At 41.3% G+C, this 16,406-nt stretch overlaps 1 protein-coding gene across 1 annotated transcript in view; it reads right to left on the bottom strand.

The window, feature by feature from the left end:
- Positions 1-13,749, bottom strand: part of AVL9 (AVL9 cell migration associated) — a 41,433-nt gene extending 27,684 nt beyond the window's left edge. Inside the window, 1 exon segment of the mRNA XM_084213067.1 lies at positions 13,627-13,749. Coding sequence (XP_084069193.1) covers positions 13,627-13,692 — 66 coding nt within the window. The 5' untranslated portion in view covers positions 13,693-13,749.
- Between the last annotated feature and the right edge of the window lie 2,657 nt (positions 13,750-16,406).

Raw genomic sequence — 16,406 nt, forward strand, 5'->3', positions numbered from 1 at the left:
CTGGAGCATCTCCAGCCCTTCCTGCTCGGCTAGCCTTGGATCTGCAGGGCTGTTTCTCTCACATACTCACTCCTCTCTTCTCTGGCTGCCATTTGCTTCCCTGCAACAACTTTCCTTCTCAAACACAGGAATTCAGAGGTGCTACCACCACCCCTGATGGGCACTGACCAGCACTCTCACTGACCAGTCTCTCCCTGGCTCTGTCAGACATGGAGGAAGCTTCTGGCAGCCTCTCAGAGAAGCAATCCCTGTAACCCCCTGTAACTATGAGGAATCCATAGAGTCTTTTAAACAAAATATGCCCTTAAGAAAAAAAAAAAAGCATTGTCTCTCTAAATGAAAGACAAACACTGGAATTAGGATCCATATAAGGAGCAGAGAAACTTTCTGCCATTTAGTACACACATACATCCTGAGAATTCCCTGCTCTCCTTTTCAAGTCACAAATAAGAAAACAAAAAATAAGAAAACTAAAATGATAAGAAAATTAAAATTGTAGAAACTTCACATAAATGTCTGCATTATCATACCTTTTGCTGATGTCCAGATTCAAACTGGCTGGTTGAAAACACTTTTACAAAATTATTATTAGAATCTTGCAGGAGTAACTTTAGCAATAAATAGAGCACAGTTACTAAGTTTAAAACATAGATAGTCAAGGAGCATCTACACTAAGGTCCTCACTCAGGTATTTTATTTCACTGCATGGTCAACAGAAAGGGATTCAAATTCACCTCTGGAGGAGTTTCTTTCTAACAAATACAGAAGAGTTCCTTAGATTCTATCAAATACCTTCAATGCATCATTCCTGACAGGGAAATACTTTAAGTAAGGATTTAAGACATCATTGCTTCCAAGCACCTTCAGAATTACCACTGTATTTTGCACTGCAGCCAAATAATCATTTAGGAGACAAATTTAAAGGAAAGATGGGTAAGATGAGTCAAGCTCCATGAAAAACACATATTCACTGAGGAACACTCCTTTTCAAAGTCCAGAATAAAGCTGAGAAATCTGGCTCCTGTGTTCTTTTTACAGTGTGAAATTTGATGAAGAACTACTTTGTTCTAGCTCACAATATGCTATCAACACCTCAGCTGCTATCAGATAATCCCAGCAACAGGGATTTCTCCAGGTTCTGTCAGTTCCAAATTCAACAGGCATTGACGACACTGATGACAATCTTGTTTTCTATTAGTTGTCTTCTTTCAAAAACCAGTATTTTTATAAATTTCTGTATGCATGTGTGTGTATAAGAGAGAAGATCACAAAACTCAGGCAAATCAAAACTAAAAGTGCTTAAGTGGCCTTAAATACTCTACTTTATGATTGTCCTGATTTATATTATGACATACTATAATTTCTCCTCCTCCCCAAGAGCATCCCTATAGTATGTATCCTGGTTTCTAAGGAGGAATCACATTCATGTGGTTTAACAGAATTGCTGCTGGCCAAAGTACCGAAAGCAAGGAAGCAACGAAGAAACAGGAAAAAGGACAATCCAACAGCAAGAAGAGCATGCCCTGGAGGACTTCTTTCCATCCTCCTCCAACTTTAAAGTTCCCAGTGATGAGAAAGTTTGACTTTTTGATATTAAACAAGCAGTCACTGCAGGTGGGACTCATGTCAGCTGAGTGTATGTTGAAAAGCAAGATCTCCAAGGCAGTTTTCCTAAGCATTCTGCAGAGTCAGAGAAAACAGACACCTGCAGTGGGTGATTCATCTCATCTGTTTCTTTTGACCATCTCTGAAGAGAGCTAGCTCTAAGTCTAACTTGCAGATGACTGACTTAATGCAGATGAAACTCGCCCTAACTGTTCCCCATCCTCTAGATGTTCTGCTTGATTCGTCCAGCTCATTTTCCAGACTTGCACCAATTGCAGTTAGGAATCCTCTGCACGGAAAGAAACCATTATTTCAAAAACAAAGTGTTACAAGAATATTGAGCAGCCTTAAAAAATGGCTAAAGCCTCACAGGTCTTGAAAATTATGAAACTGAGCAGTGCACATGTATAGAGGTGGTAATAATGGGGTAAACAGAATTTCAGTTCTATCAGTTCTGAGTTTTCAAACAACCAGAGTATCAATAAAAACCTTTCCCAGCCTGTGTGTGCAAATTACAGAGCAGTGCTCCCACAGAAGGCAACTTAAAAAGTTATTTTCTTATCATTTTCCACTTTAAACCCAAGACAAACCATGACAGGGGGAAGAGATGGGACTACTGAAGAGACCTGCCTCATACCTCTTTATCACCCTCTTCACAGAATGAAGAAAGAGCTCATTTTTTATTTAAATATAATGGCTTTTATGTAAATCCTTCCACATATGCATGTGCATGCATAAACATGCGTTTAAATGCCCCTGTATGTCATTCATGTATATATCCCTACAAAGATGCCTGCAAATATGAGAAATAAAATGTTTTCATAAAGCCCAATAGTGAACAAAGATATACACACAAGTTTTTAGAGCTGACTGCCAGAGAAAATTTTGCAGGTTTTTGTCTCCTCAAGTGAATTAAAGAAGACTCCTCAACAAGACGAAATTCAAATTCAAAGCTGAACTCCTGAGAGACTTCAAAATAAACTACATAAAACATGAACTAGTATATCCATGCATTTCTTACTCTTCCAAGTGTCAGGGATCATCGTTCCAGCTGGAAATATTGGTCACACCTGTCAAGGGGTTTTGATGGCAATGCTTTTTGCCTGTTCAAGCTGTCATGTTCTCTAAGCAGATGGGTCCTGATGGATTTCAGAACTAAAAACAATACAGAATTTTGTCTTGAGGTTTAGGGGATAAATAAATATATAACTGTGCTCTTCACTACACAGAATACTTCAACTCTTGTAAATTATCAAGATTTTTTATTAAAATAAAATCTAGTTTATAAGAACTCCTTAAACGGAAGTACTACTGAATTTCTGGAACTGACATTTTTTATTTTTCTGGAATTCTGCAGCATTAACTAACCTTTAAAATGTAGTTTGTATTGAATCTAACAGTTTGGATGCAAAGAACCAATGAACACACAATTCTAGTGGGGAGGAAAAAAAAAATCAAGGCAATCTGGTTTTGTTCCTTGTCTTTAAAGGTACTTCATAGCCAGAATAAATTTACTACACATTCACTAAGTCACAATGAGAAAACATGACCGTAGGCAAGGAAAAATGCGTTTAAGTTTCTACATTAGGAATTAACATGATAGTTCTTTAAGAAAAATGCATTGATAGTGTCTTCTACTAAACTGCAAGTACACAATCAGAAGAGAGGTTTAAAAAGGACACGAATAAAAGAGGAATTTCCAAATATATGGGCATGTCCAGCTAAACTATTGCACTCAAACATTTGACAGACAGTTAGCATTAATTTTACACTCAGGTAAGGTTGTTCTCCTTATCTGTGAAAAGTGCTTAATTGTTAATCAAAGTAGAATCATCAGTGAGCACTAAACACTGAAAATTTAATATGTTCTAGCCAGTCAGTATAACCTTCCCATCCTGCCCACTTCATCTACTATCACATTTGAATTATAGTCACAATATAAGTTTTCCTCTTTAGTATAACAGGTATTTTAGTAGATTTCTCTTCAGATAAGTTATGAAAAATCATCTAGACCCAAGGAAAGTTTTTGCACTGGTACAATGGAGAGATTATTTAATCTCAAAAAAATCTGAAATCTTTGGAATGACAGTGTTATATTAAAGATCCAGGATGCCTTTAGTAAATTACAGAAACTAATTTACAGGAAGCAAACCCATTTCATCCTCTAAACAATTGCTTTGATTTCTCCCCTTGCTTCAACTGCAACAAACAGGTAGGATAATTGCTTGAAACAAAGAAAAGGAGATCAGCAAAACCCACTAACAACATTTCTATCTAAAAAATGTTTTTCTTTCATAAATCCTTACAACACATTTAATTTCAAGGATACCAGCCCTTCCTCTCTAAAAAAGAAAGGCACAAGTATGCTAAATAGAGCATAACGATGCAACAGTAATCAAAAGACCCCAACAGATAAAAATTACACCTAAAATTTGATACCTCTTTACAAATGAGTCAGTATTTGTTCTTCACTCAAAGTAGGGATTTATAAAATCAGTTTTCACAATTTATTATTCCTAGCATAGCCAGACCCAGAGAAGACCAGCACATCAATGACCTTATCCGAATCACAATAACAAGTGCAGCATGCAGCCAAATGAAAATCTAAGAGCATTGTTTGTCTTTCAGCACTAAGAACAATTTATTACTTAAATAACAACTGAATTTAAATTACAAATTTCCCCCACTTTTGCACGGCAGAACCAACAGACCAGGATCTGCAAGCTGAAGAGCCCATGCACATAACAATAATGCCTATGCAGTAATATAATGACCAGAGTTTTAAATATATATTATACATTAATATAAATATAATATTTGTAACATCTATGTATAATACATGTATATATGCATATGAAAAATATATATGAAGAATGCATATAATATATACATAAATATATTTTAAAATACACTATATACAAAAGTAGCAACAGCAGAAGAAATCCCCGTATTACAAGGAGGCAGTTGTTCTATCCTTTCAGCTCCTGAAACTGGTACTTTCATATATTTCTATATTGCTAAAGCCATAGAGCGGCCACTTAGACAAATTCTAAAGCACCATTTGTAGGCACAATATCACCATTCAAGTTTGCTTCAAAAACTCTGACTAGGTTAGCAAAGCTCTGACTCTTACTAAGGCCCTTAAAAGACAAAATAAACTGAAACACCAAAACCTTGTTTTCAATGCCATGCTAGCATGCATTCTAAACACTCTTTCCAAATAGTTAACACTTTATAGCCAAAGAGTTCAAGCCCTATATCAGTACTGTGCTTTGGAAGTTTGGCTCTTAGTCTTTTCAAAGAGAGAAAAAATAAACTAAAAAAAACCCCCAAAAACCAAAACACACACACTTCCCAGAAAAGGAACTTAATACTACTGCAACCATTCCAGCCAAGGCGACTTGCTAGGGAATTCTGTGCCATCAAGACAAGATTTGTACCACTACAGAAAGCAAGAATTCATATAGGATGAACTCTGGTAAGAGAGAGCAGCTTCCCTGATTGAACAAGTGAGGGCACCCCAATCTCTACGCCTAACAAAGATGTCTGTCCAACACAGCAGCCAATGTAGACTGGAGTCAGCAGCAGCCAGTTGCTCACCCACAGATCAGCTCTTAATGCCCATCTTGGTGCCCGCTGGCTCTTCATGAGCATACCCAGTCACAAGGACTATGGCATTTCCCCTCTCCAGGGACAGCACACCCACCTCACATGAGACTTAGGCACGCAGCCTTTCCTCAGCTCCCCTGTGCCTTCCCTGTTCCAAACAGCAAGGAGCTGGCAACAAGTTGACAAATGCTACACTGAATCCACCTTCCCCTGGGAAAATGTGAGGACCAGGACAGCAGGCACACTTCTAAGCACTTGGACTCATGGGTTTAGAAACAGCCATTGAGTGTCACTCACCCAGCACCTACTGCTGAACCAGTGCAGTCCAAGCGAGCCATCACTTGGTCTTAGGAGCCAACAAGCATTCAGGCTCTTTGCCACAGGACATTTGATAGGCCCAGAACTGCTCTTAGTGAATCTGCTCCTTCCTCACAAGTTTCAACATCAGAATTACTTCTGAGAGGCAGCACATCTGGTTCACTACCACGCATGAGGCTGAGAAGGTGCACAAACACAGCAACATAGTGAAGCACAGAACACACTCTCCTCCCAGTGACCCCAAGGAAGCAGGCAGCCAGCCCCGTGTCCTGCCCCTCAGCATGCTGGGGCAGCAAGGAACTTGCTTTCACATCTTGTACCCACTTTGCTTTTAGAAACAGCAGGCTGCCTAGGTGTATTAATTCAGCACCTCATACAAGCTATAAAATGGATTACCAAAATTAGGCACAGATCATCAATTCAGGTGATATTAGGACAGGGAACACAAAGTGGAGACAGCTTTGAACCTCCCTCTATTCTACATGTATATAAATTACATTGCCACCTCTAGTGCTAAGAGCCCAAGCCACTATCTGAAAACATTCTGAACAGGGAAATAAAAGGTGCAGCAGAACTACAGAAATACATGCTTTATTGACTTGGCATTCATTCACTTATTCAAGAGAAAGGCTGAGATTCCTGGCACAGGATATTTAAATAACTAGTCTGATGTTATGACACATACAAAGAACAGACAAATCATAAGATGAAAGTTAAGTATGATGACCACGGGAACCATTACATAACTGCAAATGGGTATTTAGGAACCTTCTCTCAACTTGCATATCAGGGCAAAAAATATCCAGTATGGAATCCTTCCTTCAGTATGGAATACTTCACTTCCTGGGCAGCACTTCACAGAAGTGACTGCAGGATTATCAAAGTAAAGGGTTCTTCGAAAAACTAAACAAAGAAAAAAAAAATAAAGAAACAAACTAATCAACCATACCACAAAGTTTTTCTTGAACACTGAACACTAAGTATTATACAAATGGGTTCAACAGTTATGCAAAAAATGGAACCCATCATTAACTCTACACAAGAGATCAGAATCTGCAGTATCGTTTACAGAAGCACATGTGTACCAGCAATTCATTGTGTATTTAAAATTATTAGCACCCCATGCCAATTAGAGTAGCCTTACAAATAAAAAGCTAAAAGCCTCTTTAAAAGTTACAAACTGTTGATGTTGAGCATAAAATCCACGTATTTTAGACAAAAGACTAATCTTTGATACTTGATGTATGCTATGATTAACTTTATTAGAAGATTTCATGCTCATAATGGTCCTTTAAAGTGCTTTAATATTATTAAAGCAGTGATGAAAACCAAAGGAATTGTGCTAATGTTTATAGGTTATGATCAATAGAAATAGGAACAAAGCACTTCAGCTTGATTGCAGCCTAGTTCCTTTTCAACTTTTTTTTTTTCCTGTTGTTCCATTAACAAGATCTTGTTTAATCACTAGACAGGATTACCTATTGCATAATACCTGCATAGTGTGCTCCCCTGAAACAAAGACACAGGGAATTTAAAGACAACAAAGCACACACTTCACTTGCATGTTTAAGAGCATCAAGCACATCTAAGAAAATCACAGCAACTACTGGAGTGACAAAGACCAAGAAGGGAAAAAAAATAATTCTCCAGTAAAGCAGAGTCTTAGAAGAAAGGCAGCAAACAAACTGGGGACTAAGACAGGCTGGAAAGTTTTCCCCTGAAACTTCCCACCCATGGAATCTATGGAGAAGAACAACTTCAATATTTCTCTCTTAAAAAAAAACATGCTACAATCAAGAGTGCAGCAGACCTGGAAACGTAGGCAGTTGCAAGAGTTGATAAGAAGCACAGACTGACCTTGCTCATTATTTAAACATCTCCTAATCCTCCAAAGTCAAGCCTAAGTTGCCAACTTTTCTGCTTAAAGACACCTGCTTCCTAGGCACCTGGGAAAAAGGCCATGTCAGGTGCCCATTTCTGCATATCACAACAAGCACCATCTTCCAGAGCTTACGTTTTTGACGCTCTCAAATGATGAAGATCACATACACAATTCAGGAAGAATTAAAGCACATTCTCCCCATTCAGGTATTATATTCAGGCTCTTCTCTTAAACTGGGTATCAGCTGTTTCATTCCTGATCTTAGGTTTCCTTTGCATGCCAAGAAGAAAACCTCTGGTCAGGCAAGAGGGGGATTGGTCTTCAAGCACAGTCCACACAAAAACAGTCTCACATAGAAAAAGCACTCAGACTACTTTGGAGAAAGCGGGTATCACATTTACATGATAAAGTTCAGTATCTTGAAGATCCTTACAGCAAACTTTAGGATTCCATGGAAATTTGCCTTTTGGTACCTACAGCAATCCATTCCCATGTCTGTGGGAGTTTGAAATGTCATTCTCCACAGAAGTACAGAGAAGTGGGTCAAGACTCACTGCCGTTATTTCAGAGATCAAAGATCTCAGACAAACAAAACCGACCGGCAGCGTGAGCATTCCAGGACACACAGGGCTCTTCCTCACCTTCCCTACCACTCACAATTCATTTTTTTTCCCACAACACAGTAAGAAATGCATATATTAAAGAGAGCCAAGAGTAAAGTGGAATAATTTAAAGCTCTTGAGAGGGTACGTGAGACAATGCTCATCTGCTGCACAAGGTCAGCAGTGATGTGTTCAACGGCTCAGCTGATCAAGTGCAGAAAAGCTGGGCCTTGCCCCAAATAAAGTGAGATTCTGTGCGGCCTCACTGCTGGTAACACAGTGCCCGAGTTCACTCAGATGTGATTAGCTTAGAAGCCTTGCAGCATCAGGAGAAGCCAGGGATTGTTGTGGCAGGTCAGGCACTGCAGCAGCAAAAGGACCATGCACTTCCTCAGCAACAAGCCAGGGGGTTTACAGGGACTTGCGCCTAGCTCTCCTACCCACAAGTTTTTCCAGCTTTGCTGAAATGTTTCCATCCTCTTCTTTACAAAGACATCAGTTCTCATTTTAACTCTGCCTTCAAAATGAATTATTTCTAGAGTACTCGTGATATTTTAAGCCTTCCTACACCCTCAGAGACTATTATCTTTCTGCTTCTCCATGTAAATAAAGCTTGGAGACAGAGCACAAGTGACGGTCACAGCACACATGATCACAACTGGAGAACTGCACCTCAGGACTTTCAGTCTTCTACCATAACTATAAATCAAAGGTCTTTCCAGTGTTGTATTTTCAACACAGCTTGCATCTTCTAGTTAAGGTCTGTTCAGGTTGCATTCTTGCTGAAGACTTTTATTACAAGGTAGGTAAGGACCTTCCCCACTAGTTAATGCTTTCAAAAATTAAAGTGTTGTAAGGCAAATTAGGTGCTTTATCATTCGCTTGTAATGAGAGAAAGTGTTTCAATGATTCCAAAAAAAAAAAAACCTTTCCCCTTTTTTGCTCTGAAATCACTAGTCACTCAGTACTACAGTTCCTCAAAACTACTGAGGAATTTGTTTTCAGCCACTCCAGTAGAAACGTACAAATAGTACTGAAGTCCAAGTCTTACCACCCTACACTGAAACAGATGAACATAACCTGCTGCAGTAGGCAATGAGCTGAGCTGCTACAGACACTCCAAAACACATCAGACAATTTTTGCGGCAGACTTCCTTTATTGTCATTTTGTGTCCCAATGTTTTTGTGCCTTGAGTCCTACAGAGCCTGAAAGTGTGTAGAACTCCTACTACACCAACACTATGTGTTTTACATTTATGGGCAAGAATTTAAGCAACTACCTACAATGAAGCGCTGCTTTTGCTGTTACATTTTCCTGGGGCCATTCCTCTTCTCCATGGCAAAGAGGGATCAAAAAAGGAATTTTTAATGTTTGTAATTTAATTTCAGATGCATAAAAACCATGATTGAATGCATACTGCCCATGAGTTCTGACCACTGTGGGACATTTACTATTTAATGACTCACTGAGGAAGGTTCCCATAATAAGCCAGCCGGCACGTACAAAGCCAAGAAACCTGTCACCATTCCTGCTTCCTGCCAACTGCCATTCCCTTCCTTAATGGGCCTGTTGAAAGTGTGTCAAATACTAGGTGGACCTAGTTTGCAGCCAAGTTTCTCCTCCCATTCTCTGGACACTGCCATAACTACCTCTAATCCTTAGCAAAAAGAGACAGCACTGTTTGCATATCGCCTTGGATTCACAGTTCAACTCAGTAACTAAGGGGTCCAAAGAAACAGCAGGGCAATCTGCTCATGTAGACAAACAAAACCCTGCAGACTCTCTGAACATTTACTCCATACTTGCTAAAGAAAACTCCTCCCAATATGTTCACAATTTTTAGTGCTTTAGTTTTCAGATAACAAAAAGCCTTCCTGACAGTGAGTGGCAACTCCCAAGCTTTTAACAAGTGCCTGGCTAACTGAATCCCCAGACTTAACAACATACATATGGAAAAATTCACTTTGTCTCTTATATTCCAGCAAAATGACCCACAGTTAAACAGTTACCCTTTGAAGAGAGCATGAAGAACAATTGTGGCACTCATACTCCCAATCCAAAGGCACACAGGGATTCTCTGACTCTCCTTCTATTTCAAAAACAAATACATATAGATTGTTTTTCGAGTCTGTGAAAGAAAAAGATAATCCTATACATTTCCAAACTGCACATCAAAGCCTTTGCATATTACACATTTCTTATCCTATGAGTTAACCAACAGGAAGAGCTGTACATTTCAAGTTATGAAGTTTCAGAAGCAAAGACAGCTAATGAAAGAACCTAGCATCAAGAAACCGACAGAAAATCCTAACTCCACATGCATTTACTAGTAAGACTACAAAGAAAAGAGGTGGGAACAGAAACTGAAAGGAGCCTTCTCTGGGAAACCAGGTGGATTCCTGTTAGGCAGCCTAGCTCTACGAGCTTTCAATCTCAAGCTTTCCAAATTCACTCTGAGTGATGTCCATTTGAGCACTGCTGTAGACCTTTGCTTTTCTGCACGTCACAGCTTCAGATATGCAGTCTGCAGCACATGCTCAGACATTTCATATCCACTGGTTCTTGTGCCAACACTCATTTAGATTAACATGTGGTTTTTCCGCCTCATTGTTAACTTTCCAACAGTTTCTTGGAATGCAGCTACATGTAATGCAGGGTTTCAATGAATACTTCAAAGGCCATTATCAATATTTTAAAGGTCACTGAGAGCAGCCCTGTGGAGAAAGATTTGGGGATGATGGTTGACCAAAAACTCAACATGAGCTGGCAATGTGCACTTTGCATACTGTAGCCCAGAAAGCCAACCACATCCTGAGCTGCATCCTAAGGAATGTGGCCAGCAGGTCAAAAGACGTGATTCACCCTCACTGGTTCTCTTGTGCCTGTGTGTCTGTCCTCTGCAGCTGTCCACCTGGCAAACAGAACCTGTGAAGCAACTACCTCAAAAGCAACCCACCAAAACAAGGCTTGCTGTTTTGGTCACCTCAGTTCCCCATTTCAGCTTACCACAACTGCCTCTGCTTACCAGTTGTGAAGAGGCAGGAGAGGAAAAGGGAAGAATGTTCCCGTACCTACAGAGGTGAATGCAACCTCCAAATCTACTCTGTTAGCCTAGCTAGGGAAGCTCTTCTATATTCTCCTTTAATACAGACTGCCCAGGGACTATCTCATCCAGTTCTGGAAAAGAGAATTCAAATCCCTTTCTCTGAAAAGTGGATCAGAATTTACAAGCATCGATAAACATATTATCACACAATAGGATTACATACATTGTCATTCTTGCCCTCAAATCACACTACTTTGGTGACTTAGCCTTGATCATATGTGGTCTCATTTCTCTTCCAGACATTTCCTTGTGTCAATTCCCAAGCTTATACTGTTATTATTTATTCCCATTGCACAACTTCATAACACACTCCATTTTTATCAATCCAGTATTCCTTATTGTCCAGCTCTTGCACAACTTTCCAGTTTTCCTTTGAAATACTGATTCCTCAAGTTTGCATATCATAGTTCAATTTTATGGTGTAAACAATACCAGCACCACTTTCAACCTTGAGAAACACTTCTTCCAAGTACCTTTCAAACCAATAGTTCCTCTTCTGACTCAAATCTGTTTCTGCTTTCTCTCCTTCATAATACTCTTTATCCAAGTACCAGCTCTTGCACTAATTCTCTTGTATCTCTGCCTTAAGAATAAGCGTGATCTCTTATCAAGTTCCCAGCAGATCAGAGGTACTCCATTTCTTTCACAGAGAAGTCACTTATTCTTACAAAAGATGCAGGTCAGTCAAGCATGATCTATCTTTAGCAAATGCACATAGGACCCAGTCTACTTTCTTTCATGTTGTTAATTAATTCTTTCCTTCACAAATTCTCTAGAGTCTTACATACTACTGATGTCAAACTCATTGGGCTATAGCTGTGCCACTCCTCACCTCCAGCTCATTTAGGAAACTTCGTTCCCCACAGTTCAGTAAAATATCTGCCAAGTCAGAAGTAGGATACATTTAAAATTAGATTTCTGTTTAGTTTTCCCTTAGGAAGCCTGGTTGTGGTTCGACTGACTGTCACTTTATTCCTGCAGTTCTCCTCCCTGTGACTCAGCTACCTTGTCCCCTTCCCAAACTGCCTTCCTCTACAGCTTCTCCAGGTCATTTCTTGAGATAAAGAAAACTTCAGCTCAGAGGTATTCCAACCTAATTTTTGACAACACCTCAAAATGTACTTCTATAAACATTTTACTGGAAACAAAATAAAATTCAATGCTACTGATTTATAGTTTGGAGGTTTGTTTGGGTTTTTTGTTCTTTTTTTTACCTTGCATCAACACCACTTAATGTGCAAGAAAATTAATACACACTTCAGAAGAACAGAAGAAACAAAAGCCTAGGTCTTTTCCAAGAGGCCAGCAACAAGGAGAAGGCAAAAATATGCTCTTTCTCCTACAGATATCCAACGAAGGCTCACTTTGTAACAGTGTTTGACAAGAAAGTGCCTGATAAATATCACAAACCTCTCAACCCAGATGATCTAATTACTGCACAGGAACTGATCCTGTGAACATCCATATGCGAACAGCACCCAGATACCCTGAGAAGAAAGGATGCACTTGAAAACCATGCACATCTTTCAGAAATTGAGTTATTGCACCTTAGCCTCTGAGGAATTGTGCTTGGATTTTTTGCTGAAGCAATAATTTAATTCTCAGCTACCTTGTATGGAATGTGTCTACGTCAGATCAACCCTTGTATAACAATAGCCATCACATTGATTATATCTTGGCAATTTTTATAAATGCCAAGAACTCGCTAGGGAAGAAGACTCACTGGAAATCCAACATTATGTCTATCTGCTCTTATCATAGCAAAGCAACTGTGTGGACAGCCCAGCTGGGCAATCGCATCTCCTGCTTCAAGGGTTAAAAAAAATTAAAACAATCACAACATAAACCAGCTATGAAATAAATGACATAAAATCCTTCTACCTTACAGGCCACATGAAGCAGTCAAGCATTTATAAAAGCGGGGAAGAGACAGGCAAAGAAAACTTAAATCCAGGATAGGCTTATACCCTGGGGCTGTTTGGTACAAGATATACCTGAGCACTCAGCGATGGGCCGGCAGGGATAGAGGAAGGTAGATTAAAACACCATTTGGAGTTTTTTCCTACAGGATTCTCTGTCGGAACGCATCAAGCACGCACGACTCGAAACAGATACGGTGCCGCGGTGCGCGCCGTGGCCCTTCACTCCCGGGAGCTCACCCCGCCGGCCCTCGCTCCGCCTCGCTCCCGGCGGAGCGCCGAGGCGGGGCGGGAATGGAGGCAGCTCCATGACCACGAACTGCCCGGGGCGAGCCGAGTCACGGCCCAGCCAGGCATCCCCCAGCCGGGGGAGGCCGCGGCCAAGCGGGGCCTCGCCAGCTCCCAGCCCGTCCTTCACTGCCCCCCTGAGCAGAGCGAAGCCCCCCGGCCCCGCGGGACGCGCCCCTCCGGCGGCGGCTCCCGCAGCCGGGCAGGCGCCGCTCGGCGCGGGGGAGGGGACCGAGGGAGGGCCGGGAGGAAGCAAGAGCGGAGCGGAGAGGCGAGGGACACCCGCACCCCCTCACCTGGCAGCCCTTCTTATGGTGGAAGCCCACCACCACGATGTGCAGCACCGGGCCCCGCTTCTCCATGGAGCAGCCCGGCGATGGCCGCGCCGGAGGATGCCGTGCCCGGGCTCTCGCTCCGCCTCCCGGGGTCCGGCGGGGACGCAGCCCCGGCCGCCTGCGCTTCCGCACCGCCCGGCCCGGGAGGGCGGGCACGGCCCTCAGCACCGCCCTCCGCCCGCCTCTCCCGGCGCGGGTCGCGGAGCTGAGGCTTAGTTGGAGTGGGAAAGATTTCTTCGGTCGGCAGGTGCAGGTCCTACAGACGAGTGGCAGCCCAGTAAGAACGCTGGGGGTTGTCTCAGTACAGTTTAGTCAGGTTGATTGCTGCAGGTTAAGGCTGAAGAAAAAAATCAAGGAAAGGCTTCTTCCCTCGAGGGGCTAAACCTCCAAGAAGAGGAGGCTCAGGGAGCGCCTCATCGCTCCCTACGAGCACCTGAAAGGAGGCTGTGGCCAGCTGGGGGCCGGTCTCTTCTACCGGGCCTGCAGTGAGAGGGCGAGAGGAAATGGCCTTAGGATAAAACAGGGGAAATTGAGATTACATATAAGAAAAAAAACATTCAGTGTTAGTGTGGTCAAGCATTGAAACAGGCTGCCTAGGGAGGTTGTGGAGTCACCATCCCTGGGGTGTTTATGCGGCCTCTGGCTCTGGGTGATGTGGGTTAGGTGTTACAGTGGCAGTGCTGCGTGGACACCTGGACTGGATGATCCTTAATGCCTCTTTCAACCTTGATGATCATTCTGTGATTCTATAAACATGTCTTAGCATACCCTAGAAAGAAGGCAGTTCAAAGATTTGTCCGAGACCACGGGCAAATTTAGTGTGAGAGAAAAAACAAAAATAATTAAAGCTGTATCTTATTGCACTCACACCATGCCACCTCTTTAAGACCTTTGTTGTGATTCAATCCTGACTGCTTGAATCAACGGCATTTGGTAGAGGCTGTACTCTTAATAATTAAAATTCTCTGGGGAAATTGGAGGAAGATAATCTTTTTGAAAGAACTATAAAAGAGTAGTGCTTAAAGAAAATCTCATCCCTAACACAGTATCCAGGGGCTCAAATTATAACAATACAGCATGTAATCACATATTGTTTTTCAGCTTCAACAAAGTGTTATAGAAAACATATACTGCAGGGAACACAGTAAACTGTCAGTCAGAGCCTAATACTAATAAGAAACCATTCCTTTGGCAGAAGGATTGCTCCTTGTAGTTCATCCTAGCATTTTAAACTATAAAATTGTGTGCAATATTGGCCATTATCTCCTGCAGTAATGATTCGTGTGAGTGTTTATGGTTCATTCTCATTTCATTCAGGAAAGTGCAGTCTGGCATCACTCTTACTGTTATGGATTATGCATTATAGAGGCGTCTCAGTGATACCACTGGATAATGGTGGCTTATGGCTTCTCTGAATAGATTATTAGATTTATTTTTTTCTGCTTGAAATTCTCTTTCCTGCTAAAGCAATAAAAATGTTGAACTTCCAGCGTCAGTCTAGTCTAGGAAAACAAACTAGTTGACATAATCTATGTTGTTTTCACAGTTCACACTGTGTGCATTTATGAGAAAAAAAGGCACGTGAGAGCTGCTATGAAACAGCTCTCAGAAAAGTCTCAGAATTTTCCTAAGGAATTTTCTTTCTCCATGCACGGCTAACAAGTAGCAATGAAAACTCAGCCCTACAGTTCTTCTATTACCCAGAGACTTTGCTAAAGAACCACCAGCTATAATATCATTACCATAGTAATAGTAATTTGGTAGTCATTCTTCCAGTCATAGCAATAAGGCAGAGTTCTCAGCTTATGTGCAGTGAGACTTCTAGAGATGGATAACCTTTCCCTGGGCAGTACAAGTGTCTGCAAGTAACATCAGAGCTAAGTAGTGCCCATGGCAACTGATGGCTCCCCTCTATTTGTTAGGTTTAGCCCAGCTTCCTAAAGAACAAAGCTCTGAATTTGTGGAGGCAAGCACATGAATAAAAAAGAAATGTCCTTTGCTTTCTGTTGAAGAAAAGCATAGATGAAATCCTGGTTTGTATCTAATTTCTTCTGGATGGCAAGCTCACTTCATGTTGGCAGTATGTTTTCCTTAAAACTCTTATCCAAAATGAATGCAGTAATTCCCCATGAAAGTTAAAATAATCTCTTTTTTTTTTTGCCATCAACAAGACCAAATATAATTTGAATTGTACATTTAGTTGCATTAGGGCACCATGATGTAGGAGGTAGTGTTCCAAACATGCTTCCCCATGGAAAATACTGTATTTGATCCTGTGGGAATGATGGTGTCATTCTCATGAGATTGACAGGACTCTCAAGCATGCAAGCAAAAGAGGGGAGCTTGGATTGCTAGGGAGGTTTGCAGACACAAATGCAATGTGTCCTTCTCCTGCACCTTTAAAGAGGCTTAGATTTGGATGGCAGAAACATTGCTCTCAAACCCTGACTGTTCTCCCCACACAGGACAAGATAGTCTCTTGACCTGACCGCTGTTGACATTTTCACTGCCCCAGTATCACTCACTTTGGCTGGAAGGGCTTGCAGACCTCTAACTCCTGCTTCTTCAGGTTGGATGAGACATGTTTGAAGAAGGTTTATTTCCTTAAAAACAAATAGTTTGGTCAGAACTGTTTCCTTAGAAAATACTGGTTGTGAGTAGTAAAGCAGAGATCTGTTCCAGTGGGTTGTGAGGGGAGCAGAGGGAAGCTTGAGACCCCAGGTGCAGCTGTTAATTATTTG

This window comes from Fringilla coelebs, assembly GCF_963513975.1.
Source record: "Fringilla coelebs genome assembly, chromosome: 1".
Classification (NCBI taxonomy): domain Eukaryota; kingdom Metazoa; phylum Chordata; class Aves; order Passeriformes; family Fringillidae; genus Fringilla; species Fringilla coelebs.